Source organism: Cynocephalus volans, chromosome 6 (genome assembly GCF_027409185.1).
Source record: "Cynocephalus volans isolate mCynVol1 chromosome 6, mCynVol1.pri, whole genome shotgun sequence".
NCBI lineage: Eukaryota > Metazoa > Chordata > Mammalia > Dermoptera > Cynocephalidae > Cynocephalus > Cynocephalus volans.
The window spans coordinates 57,538,494-57,562,170 of NC_084465.1; the positions used below are offsets into that span (position 1 = coordinate 57,538,494).

Below are 23,677 nucleotides of genomic sequence, written 5' to 3' on the forward strand. Positions count from 1 at the left end.
GAATGTTAGACATGAAAATGACCTTACAAATCATGAAGCAAAATCCCTTTAAATTGTAACGTTTCTTTCTAACAAATCTGGATGTCTAGCTCATTGTGCTAAGATTGATTTCTGTTGAAATTCATTCTATTCACAGGTCTTCTCCCTTAACGGAGAATAACACAAGGAATGCAAAGAAGAAGGAGACTGACTCTATTTGGAGGTGCCCCTTTGAAACTATGATGGGTGGTTATGATTCTTTCTCAGCTCTGTGTTTTCTGAGAGCATAATTTCTTTCCTTCACCAAGTTTATGACTGGGGAAAATATGGTACGGTCAAGGGCAAATGCTTTATTCCTCCAAGACTGCGGGTGCCTAAGTTTGTACCCTTCCTGAGTTTAAAGAAGAAGAGTCACTCTGATCCATTCATTTGTGCTTTTCCAAGCCTGGGCATTTCTCAGAAAAGATTCTGAATTTGAATTCTAACCCCAGACAAAAAAAAAGAAAAGAAAAAATACTGGGAATATGTTTTTGTGGTATGGTTCAGATTCTCAGGAAGGACAGAGCAACATAGGTTGTTTGTTTTTATTTTGAGAGAGTAATGAGGATTTATCTTAAAGTGTGTGTGTGTGTCTGTGTATGTGTGTGTGTGTGTGAGAGAGAGAGAGAGAGAAAGCAAGAGAGAGAGAGAGAGAGAGAGGAGAAGGGGATTAAGAGCGAGAGACAGAAAATTAAGGTGATGAGACATGGAACATGTCCTTGGAAACTGCTTGCTCGCTCTCTTTTTCTCTCTCTCTGTCCCTCTACTTTCCTAGTTCTCTTAAGCTACTACCATACAAAGGCAGGTAGCAAGAAACATGGTATGTTACGTAAGATGTTATGGTATATGATAGCTACAGAAAATTTCGTGCTCTTCCCAAATTGTGGACCTGAGTCCTCACATTTTTCTTATCAGCATTTTCATAAGCTTTCTTTGAGTTTAGATTTATTTTTCCAGAATCAATTTTAGCATTTTATGCAAAATGTGTCTTTTCTGGTTAATTATCATCTTATTTTAGTCAAACAGTTTGTATGTGCCTTTAATTCTTAAGGCTCATGTCACGGAAAAGTTATTTTCCTCAGCTTTATTGCTTTAGTTACCAAATACTTACTGCACAACTGATATTGTCGTTATAATAATTATCAACTGCTTGTATGTTTTATTGAGATTAAAATGACTACTTATGCCACATCTGTCTTACTATGTTTTTCCTTTAAGTTGGATAAAAGAGAAAATCCTGTTTTTCCTTCTTGTGTATTAATGGAAGAATATTTTCTATAAATGGTGTTTCACTGATTTATCTGTTTGCTTTGAATATTTCAGACATAAACTTTGGTAAGGACCCTGTGATCTGTATTTATGGTTCTATTTTTCCAAATTGGACAGGTTTTTACTGAAATACAGTTTTTGAAAAAATAACTTCCCATACATGCTGTTTTCAGTTACTATTGGTAAGCAGCGATGACCTCTGGTGGATTCTTAGGTAAATAGCAAGTGGGTTTTTTGGAAGATGCCAGTTTTCAAAATATTTGTATTTGTTTGGGGCATATCTGAATAAACTTTTTAAATATTCTTAAAATACTTATGTATTTGTTAATTTTAGAATGAAATTTTAAGTCATTACAAGTTATCAACACTTGAACTTAATTATAGCGCTTATAAGCTATCTTTGAAAAGTGAAATAAATAGTACTTAAAATTAATTGTTTGTAATTGTTTTCATGTATACTCTACTTACTCTCAATTTTATTTAAATGAAAAAGTATAAACATTTTTATATTTTACAAAGGTAATTGGTAAATATTTTAAATAGGAAAAGAAAAAACTTCAAGAAATAAACATTCTCGAAAGTACAAACTTTTGAAAGCATGTATAAGAGAAAGGTAAAAAAAATGCTCTGATCATCTCAGTAGTTAAATGAACTAATAAAACAATTTCCCCTCGGTTAATATGAAATAGGGCTGAAAATTTGGTATCTGAGAGAAAAATGCCTTAATATTTTTTTTTCACAAATAAAACATTGTGTTTCCAGAATATCTTAGATCAGGGAAGATTATTTAGAAGGTTACAAGTTTAAGTTTTAATAGAACTTCAATGCTGCAATATCTTTATTTTTGACTTGTGAGGTAATAAGTTGTCTATAAACTTATTACTCCATCATAAAGCATGACATAAGCATTAACATATTTTTTATTTCAGTGGACTAGATGTATCTACTGATGATCTACTTTCAGATATTTCTCATCTGATCATTACAACTTGAACACAGGTGGCAATGCTCAGATTTGTGGCCTATGAATATGCATAGTCAATAAAAATGTAAATAAAAAATAAACAACAAATCTATTCTAGACAGGTATCCGTAGGGAAAAAAGAAATGTACGAGAATACACTTTTGCAACCACAAGAGGGCAGCAAATATCTTCTAGTTAGAATCATAACCATAACTCCATTTCTTTTGACATTCTTTGATATTGTTCTGAGAAGTCACCTTAGCTTCATTCTTTCCACATCAGAGTGAAATTTAAAGGATGCATTTTTGTTATGAAACAGAAATATTGTAAATGTGGTTTAATGAATTGTCTATGAAGGGCACAAGCCTCAGGGTGACCACATTTTTTCTTTCATGGGTTACAGCATCACAACAACCTGCTACTTAAAATAGTTTACACAACACTAATACAATAATTCCTAAAAAGTATAGAAAGTACACATAAGACTTAAAGTACCTGATATTCTGCATATTTTACATCATAGTGGAAAGGAACATTTCAGAAGGATCAAAACATTTATTTTTACATTTTCCATGATTATGATCTTCTCTAAGTTTTCTTCGATATTCTTATACCTTTAAGTCCTCCAAAGGTAAAATAATAATTGCTATGGACAAGCAGCAAGTACTCAGAACTACAGCTATCATTTTTTGATAAATATAATGTGAAACCATTAAGCAACACATTTGTTTAAAAAATTAGTTAATATTATGTGAGGTTTATCAAGTCCAATGAGAATGTAGAATAATTTATCATAACATCCTGACAGTCATGTTATTTCTGTATTAAAGAAATCTCTTTTGCATAATGCAAAAAAGTTGGATGTTTTCTCATTATTTTTTTTTTTTTCTTTAGGTTCTAAATATAAATTCTTCAGACACTAGTAGATGGTTTCACCCCGTCAGGAGTCCTGCGTGTGCCTGGGCAGGCGATAGTGTTCAGGTTTGGGTCTGGACCGGAGCTGCTTTTTCTGTGGGTTGGCATACTTCCACTTGGAGGGGGACATTTTAAGCTTTTTCCTCTTCTTATCTGTGCACCATACTTTTTCACAGTATTCTTCCACTCTCTGGAAGTTGCTATAACCAATCAGCTGCAAGAATTCCTTGTACCATGGTTTTGTTCCCTGTGGGATGCCACTCTGGGCAGGACAAGGCATCCTGCGAGGCCCGTCCTCCTCATAGTCTTTGTTAAACATTTCTTCCACTCTCTCCTCTTCCACTACCTCCAAGGTGATTTTACGAACAGTATGGACAAAACTGTGCTCTACTGTCTTGCAAAAATAGGTCCCAGCATCTGACTTGCGTACCCTTAGGAAGAGTAAACCAAGATCCATCTTAACCACTCTGTCATCTGCCTTCACCTGCAAAAACAAAAAAGGACATGGTGATAGAGTATTATGCAGGAGAAAAAACAACAATCTATAACTCATTCCACCACCTGACTTGAGTTCTTTAGTTTTTGTTATAACATAATGAAATACTGAAAGTCCTGTCTATACAAAGATGTTAAGTAATTAAATCAATTATGTGTGATCGTGTGTGCGTATGTACATATGTCCTGAACTTAGTTACCCTCTAGGCCCGTTCATATTAATGACTTTGAAGTCATTTCATATCAATATCTTAAAGAGCAAAGCGAGAGGGCTTCTCCCTAATGAATTCAATTTATTATTTGAAAAAAAATTCATTTCAGTATCTCACTCAAGGTTAGAGTGACATAAAGGTTTGTCAAATTTATTTTTTAAACATGTTTTTGAATGGACAGGACAACTACCATTTCCCACATTCTTTCAGGAATTCTTATACCTTCCAGGTCATAGTGACCGATGTTTCTACAAGGACCTTTGTTTATAGAACTGGGCTACCTTCATTCTCTCTCCTTACCAAAACAAATGAATCAATTAATTAATTTAGTGAGCATCCATTATACTTCTACAAGGCTGTCCATTAACAGAGATTAAAGAAATAAACAAGTAAAATCCAGACTTTGCCCTAAAGGACCTAACAATGTAGTAAATGTTAAGTTTTAATATACCTTCAGTGTTGAAATATCTCCTTTTTATGTTTTTAAAATAATTACTTATAACATTATTTTTATAAAAAAGTAGTTACAATTCAGGGTAAGAAGAGCACAACAGGCTTTCAATGAATAACTCATATTTTACAACAAATAGTTTTACTAGAGAGTAAACAGTTTGACATTAGGCAGAGCTACATCCAATCATTGGCGCCACCATTTACTAATTGTGTGATATAGGGCATTTATGTATATTTCCTGCCTTAGTTTTCTTCATAAAAATTGGAATAATCTAATAGCTTGAATGATTGCTGTGAGTTAAATAAAATAACATAGGTGAGGATACTTGGCATATGCTATTGATAGTTACATCTACTTTTCCTATATACATTCTTCTAGCTAAAAACAAACTTAGGTGTGTTTTCATGTGGCCTAGAACCTTATGGTAATGCTATAAAGGTGATTCCCACTATACTGGCAGACTTCCCCTTGGAGAACACAAAAATGAATGCAATATACAGCTTTGCAATATAAAGAGTGTAGAGACAACAAGTACAGTCACTGTGGCAGTAAAGGCCGTTAATAACAAGCATGCTTTTGCCCCAGTAAGATCCCGGCCAGGGCTGCCAGACTTAGACCTGCCCAACCTTGATCAGATTCCTAGTATGGCCTAAGCTGCAACGTAACTACTCAGACTTGAAAACTGATTTTTATACAAGAGTACTTCAAAAAGTTTATGGTTGGTGTATTATCTTTTCATTCTATTTTCCCATGAACTTTTTGAAGTACCCTGGTATAATTTGTGGATAATATGGCAAAAATGTCATTGATGATGTATCAAAAAGATAGATGTTGTTTGCTAGTTACAGAGTATCCAAACAGCATTTGTTTTAGCCATGTAAGGTAAATAAATTACTCAGAAATTTCAGAGTGGCATAGTTGGGGAGATAAAAGAGGCTCCGTAAGTCACAGTTGCTTCCCTTGACTTGACAGGACCATGCCCTGGTAGGTATAATGCTATAGCCATTAACACAAGAACTTCTCCAGTAAGGAACTAGGAAGACCCTCAAACCAAAAGCATATTCGCTACATAGAAACAAGTGGTTCTATAGATAGGTTTTGCTCTGAGTATCCATAACACTTGCCACAGCCAACTAACTTTTCAAGGACTCATGTTCAACAGGCCTACAGGCCAGGTCTCTGTGCAACCTTCTCTTCCCCCACTAGCTTTCTCCGTGAATTTATCATACATGGCAACCTTTGACTACCCCATGCCTTTGATGATACTGACTCCAAACAGCACAACCTCCATTGTTTTTAAATTTGTGGTTGCATTTGATATAGATGGACCTGCCTCCTTAAACGTATCTTTTTTTTTTTTTTTTTTTTTTCCTGTGTCATACATGCCACTGTACTGTCCTGGTTCTCTTCTTGATTTCTTCTTCGTTTCTTTTGCAGATTCTCATTCCTCTAAGATACAATCCTTCATCCTTTACTGATGTCACGTTTTATTTCCATCCTTTTGATAACACTTCTGTTTCCTTATTTCAACCAACTTCCCTAAAATGTTGTATATTACATATAGACAATCCAATGTTTTGTGTTTCATATTAATTTAAAAATTCTGAGAATTTCATTATCCTTTACCACCTACAATTCAGCATCTTTCCATTTAAGTGTCCTTCTCTGTCTGCTAACTCCCCTTTTTCTGACAATTGCATCATTATTCTTCCAGTCTCTCATCCTCAACTGTCGATCATGTATACCTCTTTCTCATCATGTCCTCACAGCCAGTACATCACAACTTCCGGTCAAGATTTCTTCAGTGGTGACCCTCATAAACACTTTTTCCTCTTCACTATTTTACCACAGTGTTAGATTCTCATACTTCATGACTGTTTCTTTGACATTATCTCACGGCAGACTCCCCCAGAGTCTTCCTCTGTATGTTCCTTCTTTTATGTCCAACTTGATTCTGTTCAGGACCTCTGCTCTTGTCTCTGCCCAGAAGGGCTTCCCAGCCTTACTGGTTACTTATTCTGAATGGTTAAACCAAATATTATCTCTTCAAATGGGCCTCCCTCACACCCCTATGAAAGTGTCATCCCTTCCTTATTACCATCTTTTCACCTGTTAACCTTTATGCATCTGAGTGTGCAACATAACATGGAAATATATAACAATAGACATTCAATTAATTTTCTTGTGGCATCCTTTTTATTTCAACAAATGGGTACTCGTTAAAGCTCACTTTCCTTTGTGATGCTCCTGATTGTGAACTTAGATCTCTATTGCTTGCCTGAGCAGACAAAAATTGCTCAATTAACCAGATTCTGCCTTTCTAAATCTAGATCCCCAAACAGCTTAATGAAGTGTTTATCAAGATAGGGTTGGTAGAACAGGTACATTTCTGGAGGTCAATGAATTTTCTATAAGGAATTCTTAAATTAGTATGATTATTATCATGATAATCAATATAAACTAATAAACTATATTTGGGGTCATGTGGAAGATCAACTCCAATGTTAGTATTTGTGTTGATCATAGATTCTGAACTATTTTCAAAACATTAATGGTTTCCAGATGCTAAGAAGAACAAAGATGGATTTAACATGTTAATGATAAGTTCCAGCCAAATGAAAACTAAACAACATCCCTATGTAGTAATAAACATAAGAAGTTTTGAAGTTACTTGAACAAAGTATTGGGGGGATTGAGTCCTCACATGGAATACAGTGCTACAGAGTGCTATAGGCAGAAAGTTTTATACACACACATACACATTCACAAGTGGCAGACCATATCCCATATTGCATTCATGGAGATATCTATTTCACCCCCCCAAAAAAATCAATATATTGAATAAACATTTTAATGATGCATAGATTTGTTTATATTTTATTCATAAATTTATTTTGATTCTGTATTTGAATAAAAGCTGCAATCATAAAGAATGCATGTGTTGCTTCATTCTTGTGAATGTTTAATGAATATTTTAATAGAATTCATGCTAGCAGCCTAAGATGTTTTATTTTTAAGGACTGGGGCAACTCATACATTGCTAGAATCAAATCTTTCCTTTCATAATTCCTTCTGCTGTTAATTCCCTGTATCACCACCCTATTTCCCACTTCCACATCTTATTCTTGTCTTATTCTCTCTTTCATTGCCTTAGTGAACTCCTTTCTCCTGTCCACCAATCCTTTTTTTTTTTAATTTGCTTCTAGGATTAGTTAGATGTTTCACTTCCTTTATACTTTCTTTACAGCCTATAAAGATCTCTGCTTTTTTGTAACCCGATAGCATTCACAGTTTTAGTACAAAATCTGTTACTTACATTCCTCTTCAAATTATTTTTCCATGCAAGTCTTATCTCTTTAAACGTATCATAAATTTCTTAAGGGCAAAGGCCTATCTTCTTATTCATCTAAATTATTCCATAATGAGTACAGTGCTCAGAACACAGTGAAAAATGAGAGCGTGTTAATTTGTGCATGAGGCATAAACATGCAAGGCAATGGAGGATACCAATAAAGATGTATCCAAAATTATTCACACCTCTAGGTAAATCCAATGATAATTTGAATAGAAGGTAAAGAAGCATGATTTCTGGAGCAGTTAGTAACTAATTGGGGTGGGGTGGTGCTTCAAAAATATGTAGGAAAAGTAGTTCTAGGACACTGCCTTTGCCTAAAAAAAATCTGCATACAGACATCTACATTGAATATCATCCTCTATTGTCTCTCTACTTTGTCTCCTGTGAAAGTGAATAATACATGAGAAAATATAAAAGGCATCTAGCTTAGTTTCTGGCATACAGCAGCAGTTTATGAAAGTGTCTTAAAACAAAAAACAAAAGTAAAAATAAATACAAATCCTTGACCACTGAAATTAGAGGTCTTTTTTTTTTTTTTTCAAGTTTGGCATAAAAAGCGGGTATTTCTTTCATAATGAGAAACCCAAGTTTGAGAAATACTTCATTACGTACATATGAAGTCCAGACTGATTCACAAAGACATGGAAGCATGACAATTATGGGAATTATCCTTCATAATTAATTGCATGTTAGAGATAATGCTTTTCTGAAAATTTTGTACTCCCCTCCTGGTTATAACAAATCCACCTTATAAAGTCAGGAATAAAAACTATTTTAACTCTCAGTCTAGAAGACCATAAATTATGTAGGTTAAATCACCTTGAAAGCTAAATGTATGCTTCCATGGACTATGAATACCTAAAAATAAAAAATGACTTAGAAATTTGTATTTGAAGTCCTTCCACGATTTAATCTTTCCACTTTAGTTAACTTGGGTAACTCCATCATCAAATCTTGATTACAGAATTGGTTTCATCCAGCTGTGCTTTTTCTATGTCTGCAGACCAGATTTCCTTGGTCAAGAAGATAGTACATAATACATCATTTCTATCGACTATTCTTATAGCCAATCTGTATAAATACAGAATGTTTTGCTGAAAATGGTTTTAATAGTCTTAGCTAAAAAGATTGATTCAGTATGTTTCATAATGTCATAAAAAAAAAAGTAATTGAACAAAGATCGCTGCACATCTGGTAGCTAGTCAGGACAAAGGAGTGATTCCCATGCATATCAACCATATGGCTATGCATTTTTCACAAGAAAGGGATAGACATTGGCCTTGAATTGGTTTAATTCATAATATGTTTAATAATGAAATCAGTTTTAGTCAAGAAGTAAAGCTCAACTATTTATATGTTTATCTGTTTGTTTATCTGACACTCGTTCAATACAAAAAATATATATGTATACATTTGGTTGACTTACAGAACATATGCCCCATATTATACCACAAAAGTAAAAATTTTATTTCACTAAAAACAATTTCTGATGTGAACCTGCTGTATGTAGAGATCGTTATCTAGTAGAGAGAGGATGAGTTGATTAATAGCTCATTTGGGGAAACCCATCACACCATATGGAGAACCAATGTGGTGAAGAAAACTTACTATTTCTTTTTTTTTTTTTTGACCAGTAAGGGGATCGCAAACCTCTGCTTGGTGTCGTCCACACCACGCTCAGCCAGATGAGCGCACCAGCCATCCCTATATAGGATCCGAACCCACAGCCATTGCGCTACCAGCACTGCACTCTCCCGAGTGAGCCACAGGGCCGGCCTGAAAACTTACTATTTCTAATACAAGAAGATACCAAGAAGAAAGTCATCATAAATAAGAGCTCAAAGCCATAATGTAAAAAAATGTTAGATTCAAAAACATCAACTATATCAAAAAAGAAATTTATGACATTTATATTCAAGAATGGATGAATGTCTAGAAGAGGTAAAGAACTCTTTCTAGTCAACAAAAACAGAAATAAAAGAGAAAAAATGGAAAATTATATTAGTATAAATAGGCAATTCAGAGAAGGAGAAATTCAAATGTTTAGTAAGTATGCAAGTTAATATTCAACTTTACTAGTGACCTTAGAAATACAAATTTACATGACACCACCTCATATCCAGAAGAAAGACAAACATTAGATAATACCAAATATTGGTGAGGATGTGGGGAAATAGGAACCCACATGAATTGCTTTGGGAGTGCAGATGGTGCAGAAATCCTGAGAGCAAGCTAACAATAATTGCAGAAATGAAGGAGGTTGACAGATAATAATGCAGAAACTTGCACTCAGATCTATAAGAGGTCATTTGCTGAGATAATTATTAAAGATGTGGTAGTGAGAGTTAATTACGCTCTGGGTGCCCACACGTAGGCTAATGGATCAATTAAGAGCAATGGATGCATGCTAAGGTTTGTTCAGTAGCAATCAGCAGGAATGAAATGGATATACAGAGCAACAGGGTTAAACTGTAAAAATATAATGCTGAGTTTAAAAAGTAAGAAGCAGAGTAAAATCTGTAACATAATAGATTTTATTTATTTATTTATAACATAATGGATTTTATTTATTTTTATAGTTCATGCATAATCAAAACGTTATATACTTGTCCAATATGCAAACATAGTATTGGACTTACTGCAATCATTACATTGGACTCAGGAAATGATAAGGAGGTGTTCCAGCAACAGCATGACGATAAGTGCATTTCCTCAAGGCAGCATCACAGCGTAAGGTGAAGACAAGGTGCCCAAGAGCAGTTCAATATAGCTGTTCCATGGAGTTAAAACAATGTAGTCCAGATATCCAGCTGTATGTTGGGATACCTTCATGTAGATATACATTGTTATTATCTAGAAGACCATATAAACTATAATTTACACTAGAATAAGAGGAATATGGAAGTGAAGGGAATTTGTGATTTTGAGTATCTCAAAGTACCTGGGTCCTACCATGTTATCTGATGTAATCAGATGCACAAAGTCAGAGTAGCGTCAGCAGGTAAGACATAGATGTGCATCTGATTCCACAGATCTAGGAAGATATGTTTAATTTTCAAAAAATATTTAGTATTCTTTTGGAAAATTAACAGAAGAGAGTTCTATTTAAAACTCTAGTTCCATTTCTATTTTTATAATCACAAATTGCTTTATATTCTCTATTTATAGGAAATGTGTCTTTGCCACTGCAAAAAAAATAAATAAAAAAAAATAAACGATATTAATGGGCTTATCTGCTAATTATTACAGAACCAAAAAAAATTGTGATACATGATATCATAAAATATGCTTGTCAAGGCTAAAAAAGTAACTTCTGAATATTTACCTGTTGCAAAGAGTTGTTACTTTAGAAAAGATGGGAACATTTTTTAATAGACTGAAAAAGAAACATCAAAACTACTAAACAGATGTTTCAAATGAGGCAAGAGTTCATGCACTTTATGTTATAAAAGCAAGAAAAACAAAGAAATATATTCATGTGCAACAAAACCCAATGTTTTCAGTGCATATGTATAAAGACAGAAATGTAAACTTATGACCGTCATTGATCCCTTGGACTTACTGCCATGGGGTGGTAAAAGTAAGGAAAATATGAGTCATCTAGCAAATGAGATGGTAAAATAAGGAAGAGATTTTACTTCATAATTCTAGTTTTGATGATTTAATATAACTGCAATATTTAAAGTTATAATCTGTATATTCCGTTTTTTCTTTGTTTTCAAAGGAGAAGCTGTCTTCATAATGCCTAGAACTATCAGTAAAATTATATTTGAATTTAGACTGGACAAATTTAGCACAGATGAAATGAACTCTAAGTCATGTGGAAGGAGCTGCTGATTGATAAGTTAACCATGCCTATTAGATTTCTCAACAGTATTTAATTGACTTTGATGAATTTATCCTACTTAGTGAGTGGTCCGAAGGCAGAGCTGAAAAGTGACAACTTTTAGCATAAAACAAAAACAAACAAACAAACAAAAAAGAATTGAGAGTGAAGTGTGAAGTGCAATTGAAGTTTTGGAGTCTTGATGTCAATTTACATTCTCTCTTGGATTTCCTATAATAAACATGCATATTTGTGCATTATTTAAACAGTTTATACAATACGTACAATTAGTTATTTTAAAGAGAGATATTTTATTTAATATACACACATGTATTGTCTCTTAAATAGAGAATCCCTAATAGAAAGATCAATAAGGATCAAGGGGAAAAATAATTCCTCCACGCTTACCAAAGGGATCTGTAAATTATGATGCTGCTGTTATGGACCAGCAGTTTGTTTGTCTGCCTTACACCACCCTGGCATAAGCCTAAAGAGTATTTCATGTATGTTGGGGCTGCCTCCAAATAACTCCAGAGGGGAGTTACATAAACTTATTTAACCACTTCTAGAACCAACCTTGTTTACAGTGTCTTTAGGATATATTCTGATTTTTGTCAGTAAATGACTGAAGAATAAAGTCCTAAAGAATGCACCCAAGAAATTATTCATATTGCTTTGTTTTATTGAAAACTAATTGCAATGAAATTTTTAATGCTCACTATAAAGTGAGGGCTTAGTTTTTCACGTAAAGGGTTTTTTTTCCCCAAAAAATGCAGAGAATTTTTTCATAATAATCATTTTATAAGGCTTCTCTTGTATATGCATTTTCATTAAGCCTTTAAATCAGGGGCAAAAACTTTTCCTGTAGAGAGCTGTATAGTAAATAATTTGGGCTTTGGAAGTTATTTGGTCTATGCTGTAACTACTCAACTTTGCCGTGTAGCATGACGACAGCCCTAGACACTAGGTAAATAAACGAGTGTGGCAGTTTTGAAATTAAACTTTATTTACAAAAAGAGGCAGAAGGCCAGATTTGGTTCCAAGGCTGTAGTTTGTCAGCTTCTACTTTAAGTCATTGTCAGGTTCACAGGAATGTATTTTTAGATTAAAAGTAACATATTCTAAACTCAGAATATTCAAAATGTGTATCATATTAAAGTGAGGAATTATTTACTAATCTTCTGAGTAGCTGGAAGAAACTATAGTTTTCTTTATCATGACAATTGAAAATCACAGTCAATTAATTAACAAACATTTAAATCTAATCAACCACTGATTTTTTTTTTTTTTTTCCATTTCATTGTCAGGATTTTAGGGGATGAGGGAGAGAGGGAGAGATGAATAGGTGGAGCACAGAGGATTTTTACAGCAGCAAAACTATTCTGTATGATACTGTAACAGTGAATACACGACATTATGCATTAGGTAAAACTTATAGAAAAATACAATACAAAAAGAACCCTAATATAAAATTAAGTTCCCAATAATATATCAGTATTGATTCATAAGTGTAACAAATGTACTATGCTACCGCAACACGTCAATAATAGGGCAAACTGAATATGAGGATTGGGGAGTATATGGGAATTATCTGTACTTTCTGCTCAATTTCTCTGTAAAACACAAACTACTCTAAAAATAAATAAATAATTTTAAAAAATAAATCTAAGCAAATGACACATATTAAGTTCTCTGTCACTTACTCAGTTTGAAAACATAGTGCTTATGAATTTCAGAGGAAGATAAATGCATAGAGAAAGACTTCAGTTGCACAACCAAGTGCTTTAACAAGAATGAATTTCTTACTTAAGGATGTTACTCAGGATTACACTTTTGCAATTATTTTGGAGGCTTACAAATTCAAGTATATGACATTGCAGAAATTGGGACTTCATAAATTAGGATATAATGATGATTTAGATGTGCTGATAACAGTTTTGTTTTCTGCTATGACAAAACATAATTTATACACCCTTCCTATAAGAAATATTTGGGCTGGTATTCCAAATTAACATTATATGTAGAAATACTTATATAAGGCCCCTGAATTCAAATAAAGGTAGAACACTGTTGGAATAGCCAAACTTGGTTTCTGTAGGTGAAATGACCTTATCTACATGCATAAGTGCTGTTCTTTTCTCCTAATTCAGAGAACAAGAGGTCTCTCTCTTCCTTCTTTTTTTATTTATTGTTTGAATTGAAACATAATTGATTATACATATTTACGTGGTATAGAATTAACTATCCGTATTTGTGTGCAGTATGTGATAATCAATTCAATATTATTAACATGTTCATCATTACAAATTGTAATTATTCTTTATGTAGTGACTCCCTAAGCTCCCTCCCTCTGCCCCTTTTGCACCTCTAGTAACTATAGGCCTGTTTTTTCCTTCTGAAAGTGTGCCTGCCTTGTATCACTTAACATAATTTTCTCCAAGCTCATCCACGTTGCTGCAAATGGCAGAATTTCATTCTTTCTTATGGCTGAGTAGTGTACCATTGTGTATATATACCTCATTTTCCTTATCCAGTCATCCACTGATGGACTTTTAGGTCGGTTCCATATCCTGCTATGTAAATAGAGCTGTGATGAACATGGGAGTGCAAGTATCCTTTGACATTATGATTTCCATCCTTTTGGGTAATATACCCAGAAGTGAATAGATACAGCAAAGATATAGTAGATCTAACTGTAGTTGTTTGAGAAACCTCCACAGTGTTTTGAATAATGGCTGTGCTAATTTACATTAACCAGCATTTGTTATTCTCAGTCTTTTTGATAATAGTCCATCTAACCAGGGTGAGGTGATGTTGCAGTGTGGTTTTGATTTCCATTTCCTTGATGATTACTGATGTTGAGCATTTTTTCATGTATCTAATGGCTATTTGTATGTCTTCCTTTGAAAAGTGACTACTCAGCTCTTTTCTCCATTTTTTAATTAGACTCTTTGGGTTTTTTTTTTTTTTCTTTTTTACTGTGAAGTTGTTTGAGTTCCTTTTATATTCTGGATATTAATCCCTTGTTGTATACATGGTTTGCAAATACTTTCTCCCTTTCTACAGGTTGTCTTTTCACTCTGTTGATTGTTTCCTTTGCCATGTAGAACATTTTTTAGTTTGATATAATCCCATTTCTTTATTTTATGTTTTGTTGCCTGTGCTTTTGTGGTCTTATTCATAAAGTCTTTGCCTGATCCTACCTCTAGAAGAGTTCCCCCTATGTTTTCTTCCAGGAGTTTCATAGTTTCAGGTCTTATATTTAAGTCTTTAATCCATTTTGAGTTGATTTTGGCAGATGGTGAGAGGTGTGGGCTAGCTTCATTCCTCTACATATGGATGTCCAGTTTTCCCAGCCCCATTTACTGAAGAGGCAGTCTGTTCCCACATTTATGTTCTTGGTGACTTTGTTGAAGATCAGTTGGCTGTAGGTTTGTGGGTTGATTTCTGGATTCTCTATTATGTTCCATTGGTCCATGTGTCTGTTTATATGCCAGTACCATGCTGTTTTGGTTACTACAGTTCTTTAGTATAGTTTGAAGCCTGGTAGTGTAATGCCTCCTCGTTTTACTTTTTTGCTCAGGATTGCTTTGGCTATTGGGATCTTTTGTTGTTCCATATGAATTTTAGGATTTGTTTTCCTTTTTCTGTGAAGAATGTCATGGGTATTTTGATGGGGATTGCATTGAATCTATAGATCACTTTTGGTAGCATGGACATTTTCACAACATTAATTCTTCCAATCCATGCACATGGAATGTCTTTCAATCTTTTGGAGTCTTCTTTAATTTCTTTCAGCAGCATTTTTTAGTTCTCATTGTAGAGATCTTTCACTTCTTTGTTAAATTTATTCCTAGGTATTTTTTTCTTTTGGTAGCTATTGTAAATGGGCTTGCTTTCTTGATTTCTTTTTCTGCTTGAACATTGTTGGTGTATAAGAGTGCTACTGATTTTTGTGTGTTGAATATGTTTCCTGAAACTTTACTGAATTTCTTTATGAGCTCTAGGAGTTTTTTGTTAGAGGTTATGGGTTTTTCTATATAGAGAGTTATGTCATCTGCAAACAGGGACAATTTGACTTTGTCTTTTCCAATTTGAATGCCCTTTATTCCTACCTCTTGCCTGATTGCTCTGGCTAATACTTTCAATACTATGTTGAATAGGAGTGGTAAGAGTGAGCATCCGTGTCTTGTTCCTGTTCTTAAAGGAAAAGCTTTTAGTTTTTCCCATTCAGGATGATGGTGGGGGGGGGGGGGCTTGTCATAAAAGACTTTTACTGTGTTGAGACACTTTCCTTATATACCTAATTTACTGAGAGTGCTCATCATGAAGGGATGCTGAATTTGGTCAAATGCTTTTTCTGAATCTATTGAGAAAATTATATGGTTTTTGTCCTTGATTTTGTTATATTTTTTGTTGTTTTTTTGTTTGTATATGTGGACCATCCTTGCATACCTGGGATGAATCCCACATGATCATAGTTGCTGTAGATTGGATGACCTCCCAACTTCATTGAAGCTTAACTCCCCACTGTAAGTGTTGACAGTGGGAAATCCTATTATGATAATTGAAAGGTGGGGCCTCGAAAAGGAGATTAGGTCTTAGGACCATGCCATAGTGAATGGATTAAAAATGGTGGTCATGGAAGTGATTCTGAGTACCTTTCAAGAAGAACACATGAGAGGTTAGTCTCCTCTCTGCTCTGCCATTTTCTGCCATGTGAGATCCCTGGGTCACTGCTGCTGCCACTAAGACCCTCAGCAGATGTGTTCCCTGGGCTTTGGACTTTCCAGCCTCAGAAACTCTAAGCTTAAGTTTTTTATTATTTATAAATTACCCACTTCCATGAATTTTGTTATAAGCAATGGAAACAGACAAATACAGAAAATTGGTGTGGGACAGCATCACAAGATGGTTCTGGGCAGTGAATCCATGGAGGGCCCCTCAGACCTGTTTCCCAAGACCTTTCTGTCTCCCTAGGTCTTTGGCCTATAATGGAAAACTCAGCCTACAAGATCTCTGAAAAGCCTTCAGGCCCTTTCTCCCATTGTCTTGGCTATTACCACCTGGCTGCCTCATAGCCATGCTAAAGTCTTTAGCAACCAGTCCTGTTGGATTTTCCTGTCCATTGGATTTTCCTCCTGAAAATGCTTTCTGCTTCTCTACCACATGGCCAGTGTGAAAATTTTCCAAATCTTTATACTCTGCTTCCCTTTTAATTGTACATTCTGGCTTTATATCATGCCTTTTCTTCCATAACTCAGCATAGGTTTTTGCAAGTAGTCATGCAGCTTTCTTAATGCTTTGCTTCTTAGTTTTGCATCTCATAAAGCTTTTGGGCATGAAGAGAATGCAGCCCAGTTCCTTGCCAGTTCATAGCAAGGATGATCTTTGCACCAGTTTCCAATAAACTCCTTCTTTTCATCTGAGACCTCCTTAGAATGTTCTTCACAGTCTGTATTTCCATAAGCATTCTGGTCTCCACCATTTAACCAGTCTCTAAAAAGTTCCATACTTTCCCTGGTTTTCTTGCCTTCTAAATTCCCACCAGCAGCTAGGCTTTTTTCTAGACTGTCCTTCAAATTCCTCCAGCCTTTCCTCAACATCCAGTCCCAAAACGACTTCCTTATTTTCAAACGTTTCTTATAAGCAACACCCCATTTTTCTGGTAACAATTTTCTGTATTACTCTGTTTCTTTTGCTTGTAACACAATACATGGAACCAGGTAATTTGTAAGAAAACAACATTTATTGCTGGAAACATTTATTGGTTGGAAAGTCTGAAGTCCAGGGAACACATCTGCTGAGGGTCTTGGTGGCAGCAACAGTGACCCAGGGATCTCACATGGCAGAAAATGGCAGAGCAGAGAGGAGACTGACCTCCTCTCAGAATCACTCCCACAATCACCAGTTTTAATCCATTCACTACAGCAAACAGCATGATCTTACATCTTGATCACCTTTTAAAGTCCCCACCATTCAATTATCATAATAGGATTTCCCACTGTCAACACTTACAGTGGGGATTTAAGCTTCAATGAAGTTGGGAGGTCATCCAGTCTATAACAATAGTATATAATTTTTTTGATGTGTTGCTGTTTTCTATTTGCTAATACTTTGTTGAGGATTTTTCCATCTATGTTCATTAGAGATATTGTTCTGTACTTTTCTTTTTTCCATTGCATTTTTGTCTGTTTTTGGTATCAGGGTGATGCTAATCTCAAAATGATGGATAAAAATATAGATAAAAATCACAATAAAGTAAAAAAAAAAGAACGAAATTTGAGAACATATATGAGATATTCAACAAAGAGTATAAGCAATAAAAAAATATCAAGCAGAAATTCTGGAACTGAAGAATTCATTCAAAGAAATAAAAAAATGCAATTGTGAGCATAAACACAATCTAGAACAAGCAAAACTAGAAGACAGGCTTTTTGAATTAACACAGTTGAACCAAAAAAAAAAAAAAGAAAAGAAAAAGAAAAAAAGATTTTAAAAAATGAAGAAAACCTGAGAAATCTTTCTGATAACCTTAAACATACAAACATTCATATTATATATATACAGGACAGGGAAGAAAAAGGAAAACACATTAAAAACATATTTAGTGAAATCCCAAATACTGGAAGAGGAATGATCTTACAGATTCAAGAAGCTCAAAGATCCTCAAACAGATTAACTCAAAAAGGACCTCCCTAAGACACACTGTAGTCAAATTACCAAAAGTCGAAGACAAAGAAAGAATTCTAAAAACATCAAGAGAAAAGTGTCAAATTATTTTGAGGGAATTCCCATCAGGCTAATAGCAGACTTCTCAACAGAAACCCTACAGGCCAGGAGAGAGTGGGATAACATAATAAACAGCTAAAAGAAAAAAACTGTCAACCAAGTATACTACATCCAGCAAAGCTTTCCTTCAGAAATGAAGGAGAAATAGTAACTTTCCCAGACAAACAAAAACTGCAGGAATTTACCACTACAAGACCAGCCCTTCAACAAATCCTTACGGGGTCCTATATCTATAATCAAAAGAGAGATACATGTCACCATAAATAACATGAGGAAGAATAAAAACCACTAGTAGAACACATACACAAATGAGAAAGAGAAAGAAAATGTATTTTATCACTGCCAAAAAAACACCTAACATTAAAGATAAACAATAAAAGAGAACAGAAGGAACATAAGAAATATAAAACAATAGAGAAATTAATAAAACGGCAGGAATAAGGCAACATTCTTCCTTCTTAGGACCCACCCCTTAACTTCTGTCTGTGATTATATGCTCTCCATGTGCCCTTTATCTTGCTTCACCCGTGACCTGCACATTTTCTTCTTTAGAGCGACTTCTCTTCAACCTTCAAATGGCCAAGTTAAACTTTTACCAAAAAAAGAACAAAAAACAAAAAACCAAAAAAACCACAACAAACTTCTCCTCCCTACTCTTGTCTCCCTTTGTCAAGTTCTCATTCAAACATTTTGGTAGAGTATACTAAACTAGCTATTTCTAGTTCAACACAGCTACATTTATCAATTAACCTATTCTTAGAAGGCTCCTAGCTTAAGCCTTCCATTGAACATAGTCTCACCAGAAACTGGGTATTGATTTAATGCATTATTCAGAAACTACTGTTTATTAATGTATTCTTATTTAATTCCTTTCCCCTGGGTTCTATCACACCACACTCTTCAGACTTTGTTTCTACTTAAACTATACTACTCTGGAGGTACTAACTAGTTGTGTACTTTATGCCTGTTACTTAACTTCATCTCCATAATGCACATAATAATATTAACAATCTCACAGAAGTGTTGTAAGTTTTAAATAAGTTACTACCTGTAAAGCACTTAGAATAGCACAGGGTGCATGATAAGCACTCAATTAATAGTAACTATAATTATTAATTTTTTTTCCTATTTTTACTTTATCTTTTAAAGTTTGTCTTCTAATTTTTCCTGAAATGTGGGTTTTCCTCCTTGCTTCCAGCATTAATTCAGTTTGCTTCTTATTCACTCATTCTCCAAGGTAAGCTGTACCAAGAGTGACATCACTGCATACAGCTAAGGGCCCATATTGAAACCAGACTGGGCTCAAATGCAGACCAAATTCACTGCCTGTATCATCTTCTTCAAGTAACTCAAACTTTCTGTGCTTCAGTTTCTTTATCTATAAAGTGGGAACAATAAAAGTACTTCATAGAGCTGTTGCAAGGATTAAAAGTATTAATATACGTAAAATGCTTAGAATAGTACTTGGCACACAGTGTTATTTAAGTACTGATTATTGCTATATTATTTGTACTTTTATTATCCCCATGAATTTAATTTACTGCCTCTTTGCTGAAGTTTGTCTGACATATCATGTCATTCCAAATCTTTCCGTTGGGCTTTGTACTCCAGAATATTTATTTACCAATGGGACCATTCCATCCGAGTGCTTTACAAGAGCTTCCAACTCAACATGGCCAAGAGTGAACTCAACTTTTTCTTCCCAAATCTGCCCCCCCCCATCTCCCTGGTATATTTGAATCATGTTACTGTATCATCAGCCACACAGACATCCAGACAAGAAACATGTGAATCATTTTGATTCCTTCTCTTTTATATCAAATATCAAATCCACTCAATATTGTCTCATACAAATTAAAATCTGTTTTCTCCCTTCCTACTACTACTGTTTAATTTATGTGGCCAAAAATCTTTCATTGACTATTGAAATACCTTCCTACCTGGTCTTTTTGACATCATGATTTTCTCCTAATTGTGTGATAATTTCCAGAATAATTTGACAAAACAGGCAGTCTAAAGAGTTCTCATTGACTTATGGGTAAAATTAAATGGATTCCTTGATCCATCTACTCATTCCTGCATCCTCATTCCCAGCCACGATTTACACATACCATGTTGTTTCTTATCTCCATGATATCAGCTTGCATCATTGTCTCTGCGAGTGACCTTCTACTTGTCCTGTAAGTCGTGGCTCAAATATTATCATGAATCTTTTCCCGATTGTCCAGCCTCTTCTACCCAGCCTTTTCACTGCAACAATTTTCTTTTCCCTTGGTTTCAACAGAACTTGTAAGAAATAATATAATGCTCTTTTACATTCCTGCCTTCACTACAAATCTGTAGTCTGTACAAGAGCTAAGACTATGATTTATTTGTCGCATATTAGAGCAGGCTGTCAGCAAATGTTACCAAGTTCAAAACACCAATTGCGGACATTTAAACAGAGAGAAGACAGTAGAAGATTTAAAAAGTATTCCATCTGAGATGTTAAACAACCTTCACATTTCTCAATAATACTGAAAAGTATTGGTACTATGTACACATAGTACATTGGTACTATGTACACATAGTACATTGGTACTATGTACACATAGTACATTGGTACTATGTACACATAGTACATTGGTACTATGTGTATGAGGCAATCACTTGCATATCATTTAGCCTTAAGGGCACAAGGCACATTAATAGTTGATTTTGTGTCTTTCAACATAAAGATTTATACTAAATACTGTATCCGTAACACCCTAATGACTACCTGCTTCCACTCTTATCTTCACCCCCATATACTATATTCCTAATACAATCATCAAAGTGATCTTTTTAAAACCAAATGTTGATCATGCCACACCTCTGCTGAAAAACTACCCAATGGTTTCCTATTTAATTCAGAGCCAAACCCAGAATCTTACGTAACAGCTTAAACGCCCTGCATGAACTGGCCCTTTACCTCACCTCTCTGACTCACGGGCTATTCGTCTCCCTGTTGCTCATTCCCTACACTGGCCACCACCCTCATGTTCTTTGGAGGTATCAGGTGCACTGCTACCTCAAGAGCATTTGCATGTGCTGTACCCGATGTCCAGAAAGTTCTTCTCCCATGCTGCCACACGGCCTACTCCTTCATCTTTTTCAGGTCTTTTTCCAAATGTCACCTTCTCGGTGACCTTGTTAGTGAGACCATCCATGAACATCTCTTTAAAATTGCAACCTCTCCATATAAATAATATCTCTTGTATTCTTCTCTTCATCATTATCTGACACATTAAATATTGTTCTTATTTAGTCATTGTTAATATTATTATTATCATTCCCTATTCTCCAGAATATAAGTTCTGTGAAAGCAAAAGACAGTAGGTGCTCAATAAATGAGTTTCAAATGAATGAATAAAATGTTCTTCTAGTTAAAACCCAAGAAAATGAGGTAAAGTATATTGAGTTTTATATCTACACAGGCTCAAATGATAGAGTACACTAATTTTGATATAGACGTCCTCTTCTTCTACCAACAGGCAGAGTAGAAACTTGAAAAGGCAACTTGAGAATGGAAATACACTGCTGTAAGCATTGTATACATTGTATAACAATTCATGGTATCAGTGCTTGGAGTGGGAACTGTTCCAATCATGAGCAGGTTCTCAGGCATCTAAATATGAGGGGTACTGCTTTTGTCACCAAGGCTGCAGCAACATTCCCCACTCAACACTGATGAAGAAATATATATATATAAGAATCAGCTGACATCAGGAACATTGTTCAGAAATTGAATCCCAGAACTTCTTCTATAAACAGTTCTCCATTTGCCCCATGTCACAAAGCATCTGAAACTGTATTTAGAATTCTGATTTCAGAATATTTTGTGGATTATTAGAAAGCACATAAAGACCTGGATCTTAATCTACCTCACTAGCTATGAGTAACCAGGAAAGTTATTAAACATGTGACTAGATTACCCCATTCATAAACCATTTTTTTAAGATAAATGATATATTTTATAAAATGTAAATAGCACAGTCCTTGGTACTTAGACAATGAATAAATGTGAAGCAGTACAGCTTTGGAGTCAGGAATACCTGAGTTTAAACCTCACATTTGTCACTGACTTTGCGTATGAGCTATATAACTCTCTGAGTTTAAGTTTCTGCAGGTTTAAGATGAGGGTAGTTATGTCTAGAATGCATTTATGAGATCTATGAAGAACAAAGTAAGGCACCTATTACAGTTCCTGTGTGCAACAGGTGCACATTAAAGAGCAGTCTCATCTATCAAGTATATTCTATTATAAATTCTATTTCCCCTCAGGATATCATAATAACTGATGCTATTTATAGCAACTAATATATGTATATTTAATTTATATTTATAGAAACTAATTATAACATCCTAATTAAAAAGAAAAACATACTTCCTTATGAAGTACCTAGAAAAGGACACTTTCAATAAATATGGAATTAATAAAATGTATAGAGATTGTGTTCCGTGTGTTATATTTAAGGAAGCAAGAGATTTTAAAGTGCTTATTAGAGAGAACGCTGTAATCCAGAGTTTAGAAACTAGATAACTGAATTTCTGGATGCTTTCTAACAATTTAGTTACATAGTTTCTAAAGACTAATTTTAGCAAAAATTTTATCCACATGAATATGTTGTTTCTAGGTAACTCCAAAGGGCTGAGTTTGGATTTGAACAGGCAGAAAAAGTTCCAGAATCAAAAATTTCAGTTCCGAAAAGAGCAGATGCGTATACTTTACGGTCTGACAAATTAATGACTTGTCATGGTTTGTAGCATCAGTGATGAGCCTTGATAGTCATTGTCAGGAGTTCTCTACAAACATTCCTACAAGAGGTAAGAATTGGACTAGGTGAACTTAAATATCCTTCACAATATTCTAGATTTGATAAAGAATTGATTTTCTTACATGAGACATATAAATAGCAGTAAATGCAAAAAAAAAAAAAATCTTTAAATAAAACGCAGGACTCACATGAAAAGTCATTTTGTTTTTTGTTTACTAGGATGCTTCAAAAAGTTCGTGGAAAGATTTGTATTAACTTTCAATTCTATTTTTCCACATACTTTTTGAAGTATCTTCATACATATACATTCAGCCTTTGGTGAAGTCAGCAATTTTGTGTTTTGCTTGTTTTGGATTGTAAATAAATCAATACATGTACTACTATGTCTATAGAAACCATGTGTTTTCTGATTATGATGTAACTTTTAATGCAGAGAGTAAATTCAAAATTTCAAATTTTAGTGAATATATTAGTCAAAGAAATTTGAATGCAGCTGAAAGTAAGGACAAAACTTATGGAAAAGAAGAAGTAGATTATATCAGCAATACCAGAAAGAAGCCTATAATTGAACATTGATGGAT

At 34.4% G+C, this 23,677-nt stretch overlaps 1 protein-coding gene across 1 annotated transcript in view; it reads right to left on the reverse strand.

The window, feature by feature from the left end:
- Positions 1 to 3,191: 3,191 nt before the first annotated feature.
- SEMA3E (semaphorin 3E) overlaps positions 3,192 to 23,677 on the reverse strand; it is a 112,662-nt gene continuing 92,176 nt past the window's right edge. The window contains exon 16 of the mRNA XM_063100791.1: positions 3,192 to 3,650. Coding sequence (XP_062956861.1) covers positions 3,192 to 3,650 — 459 coding nt within the window. The remainder of the gene's footprint in view (positions 3,651 to 23,677) is intronic.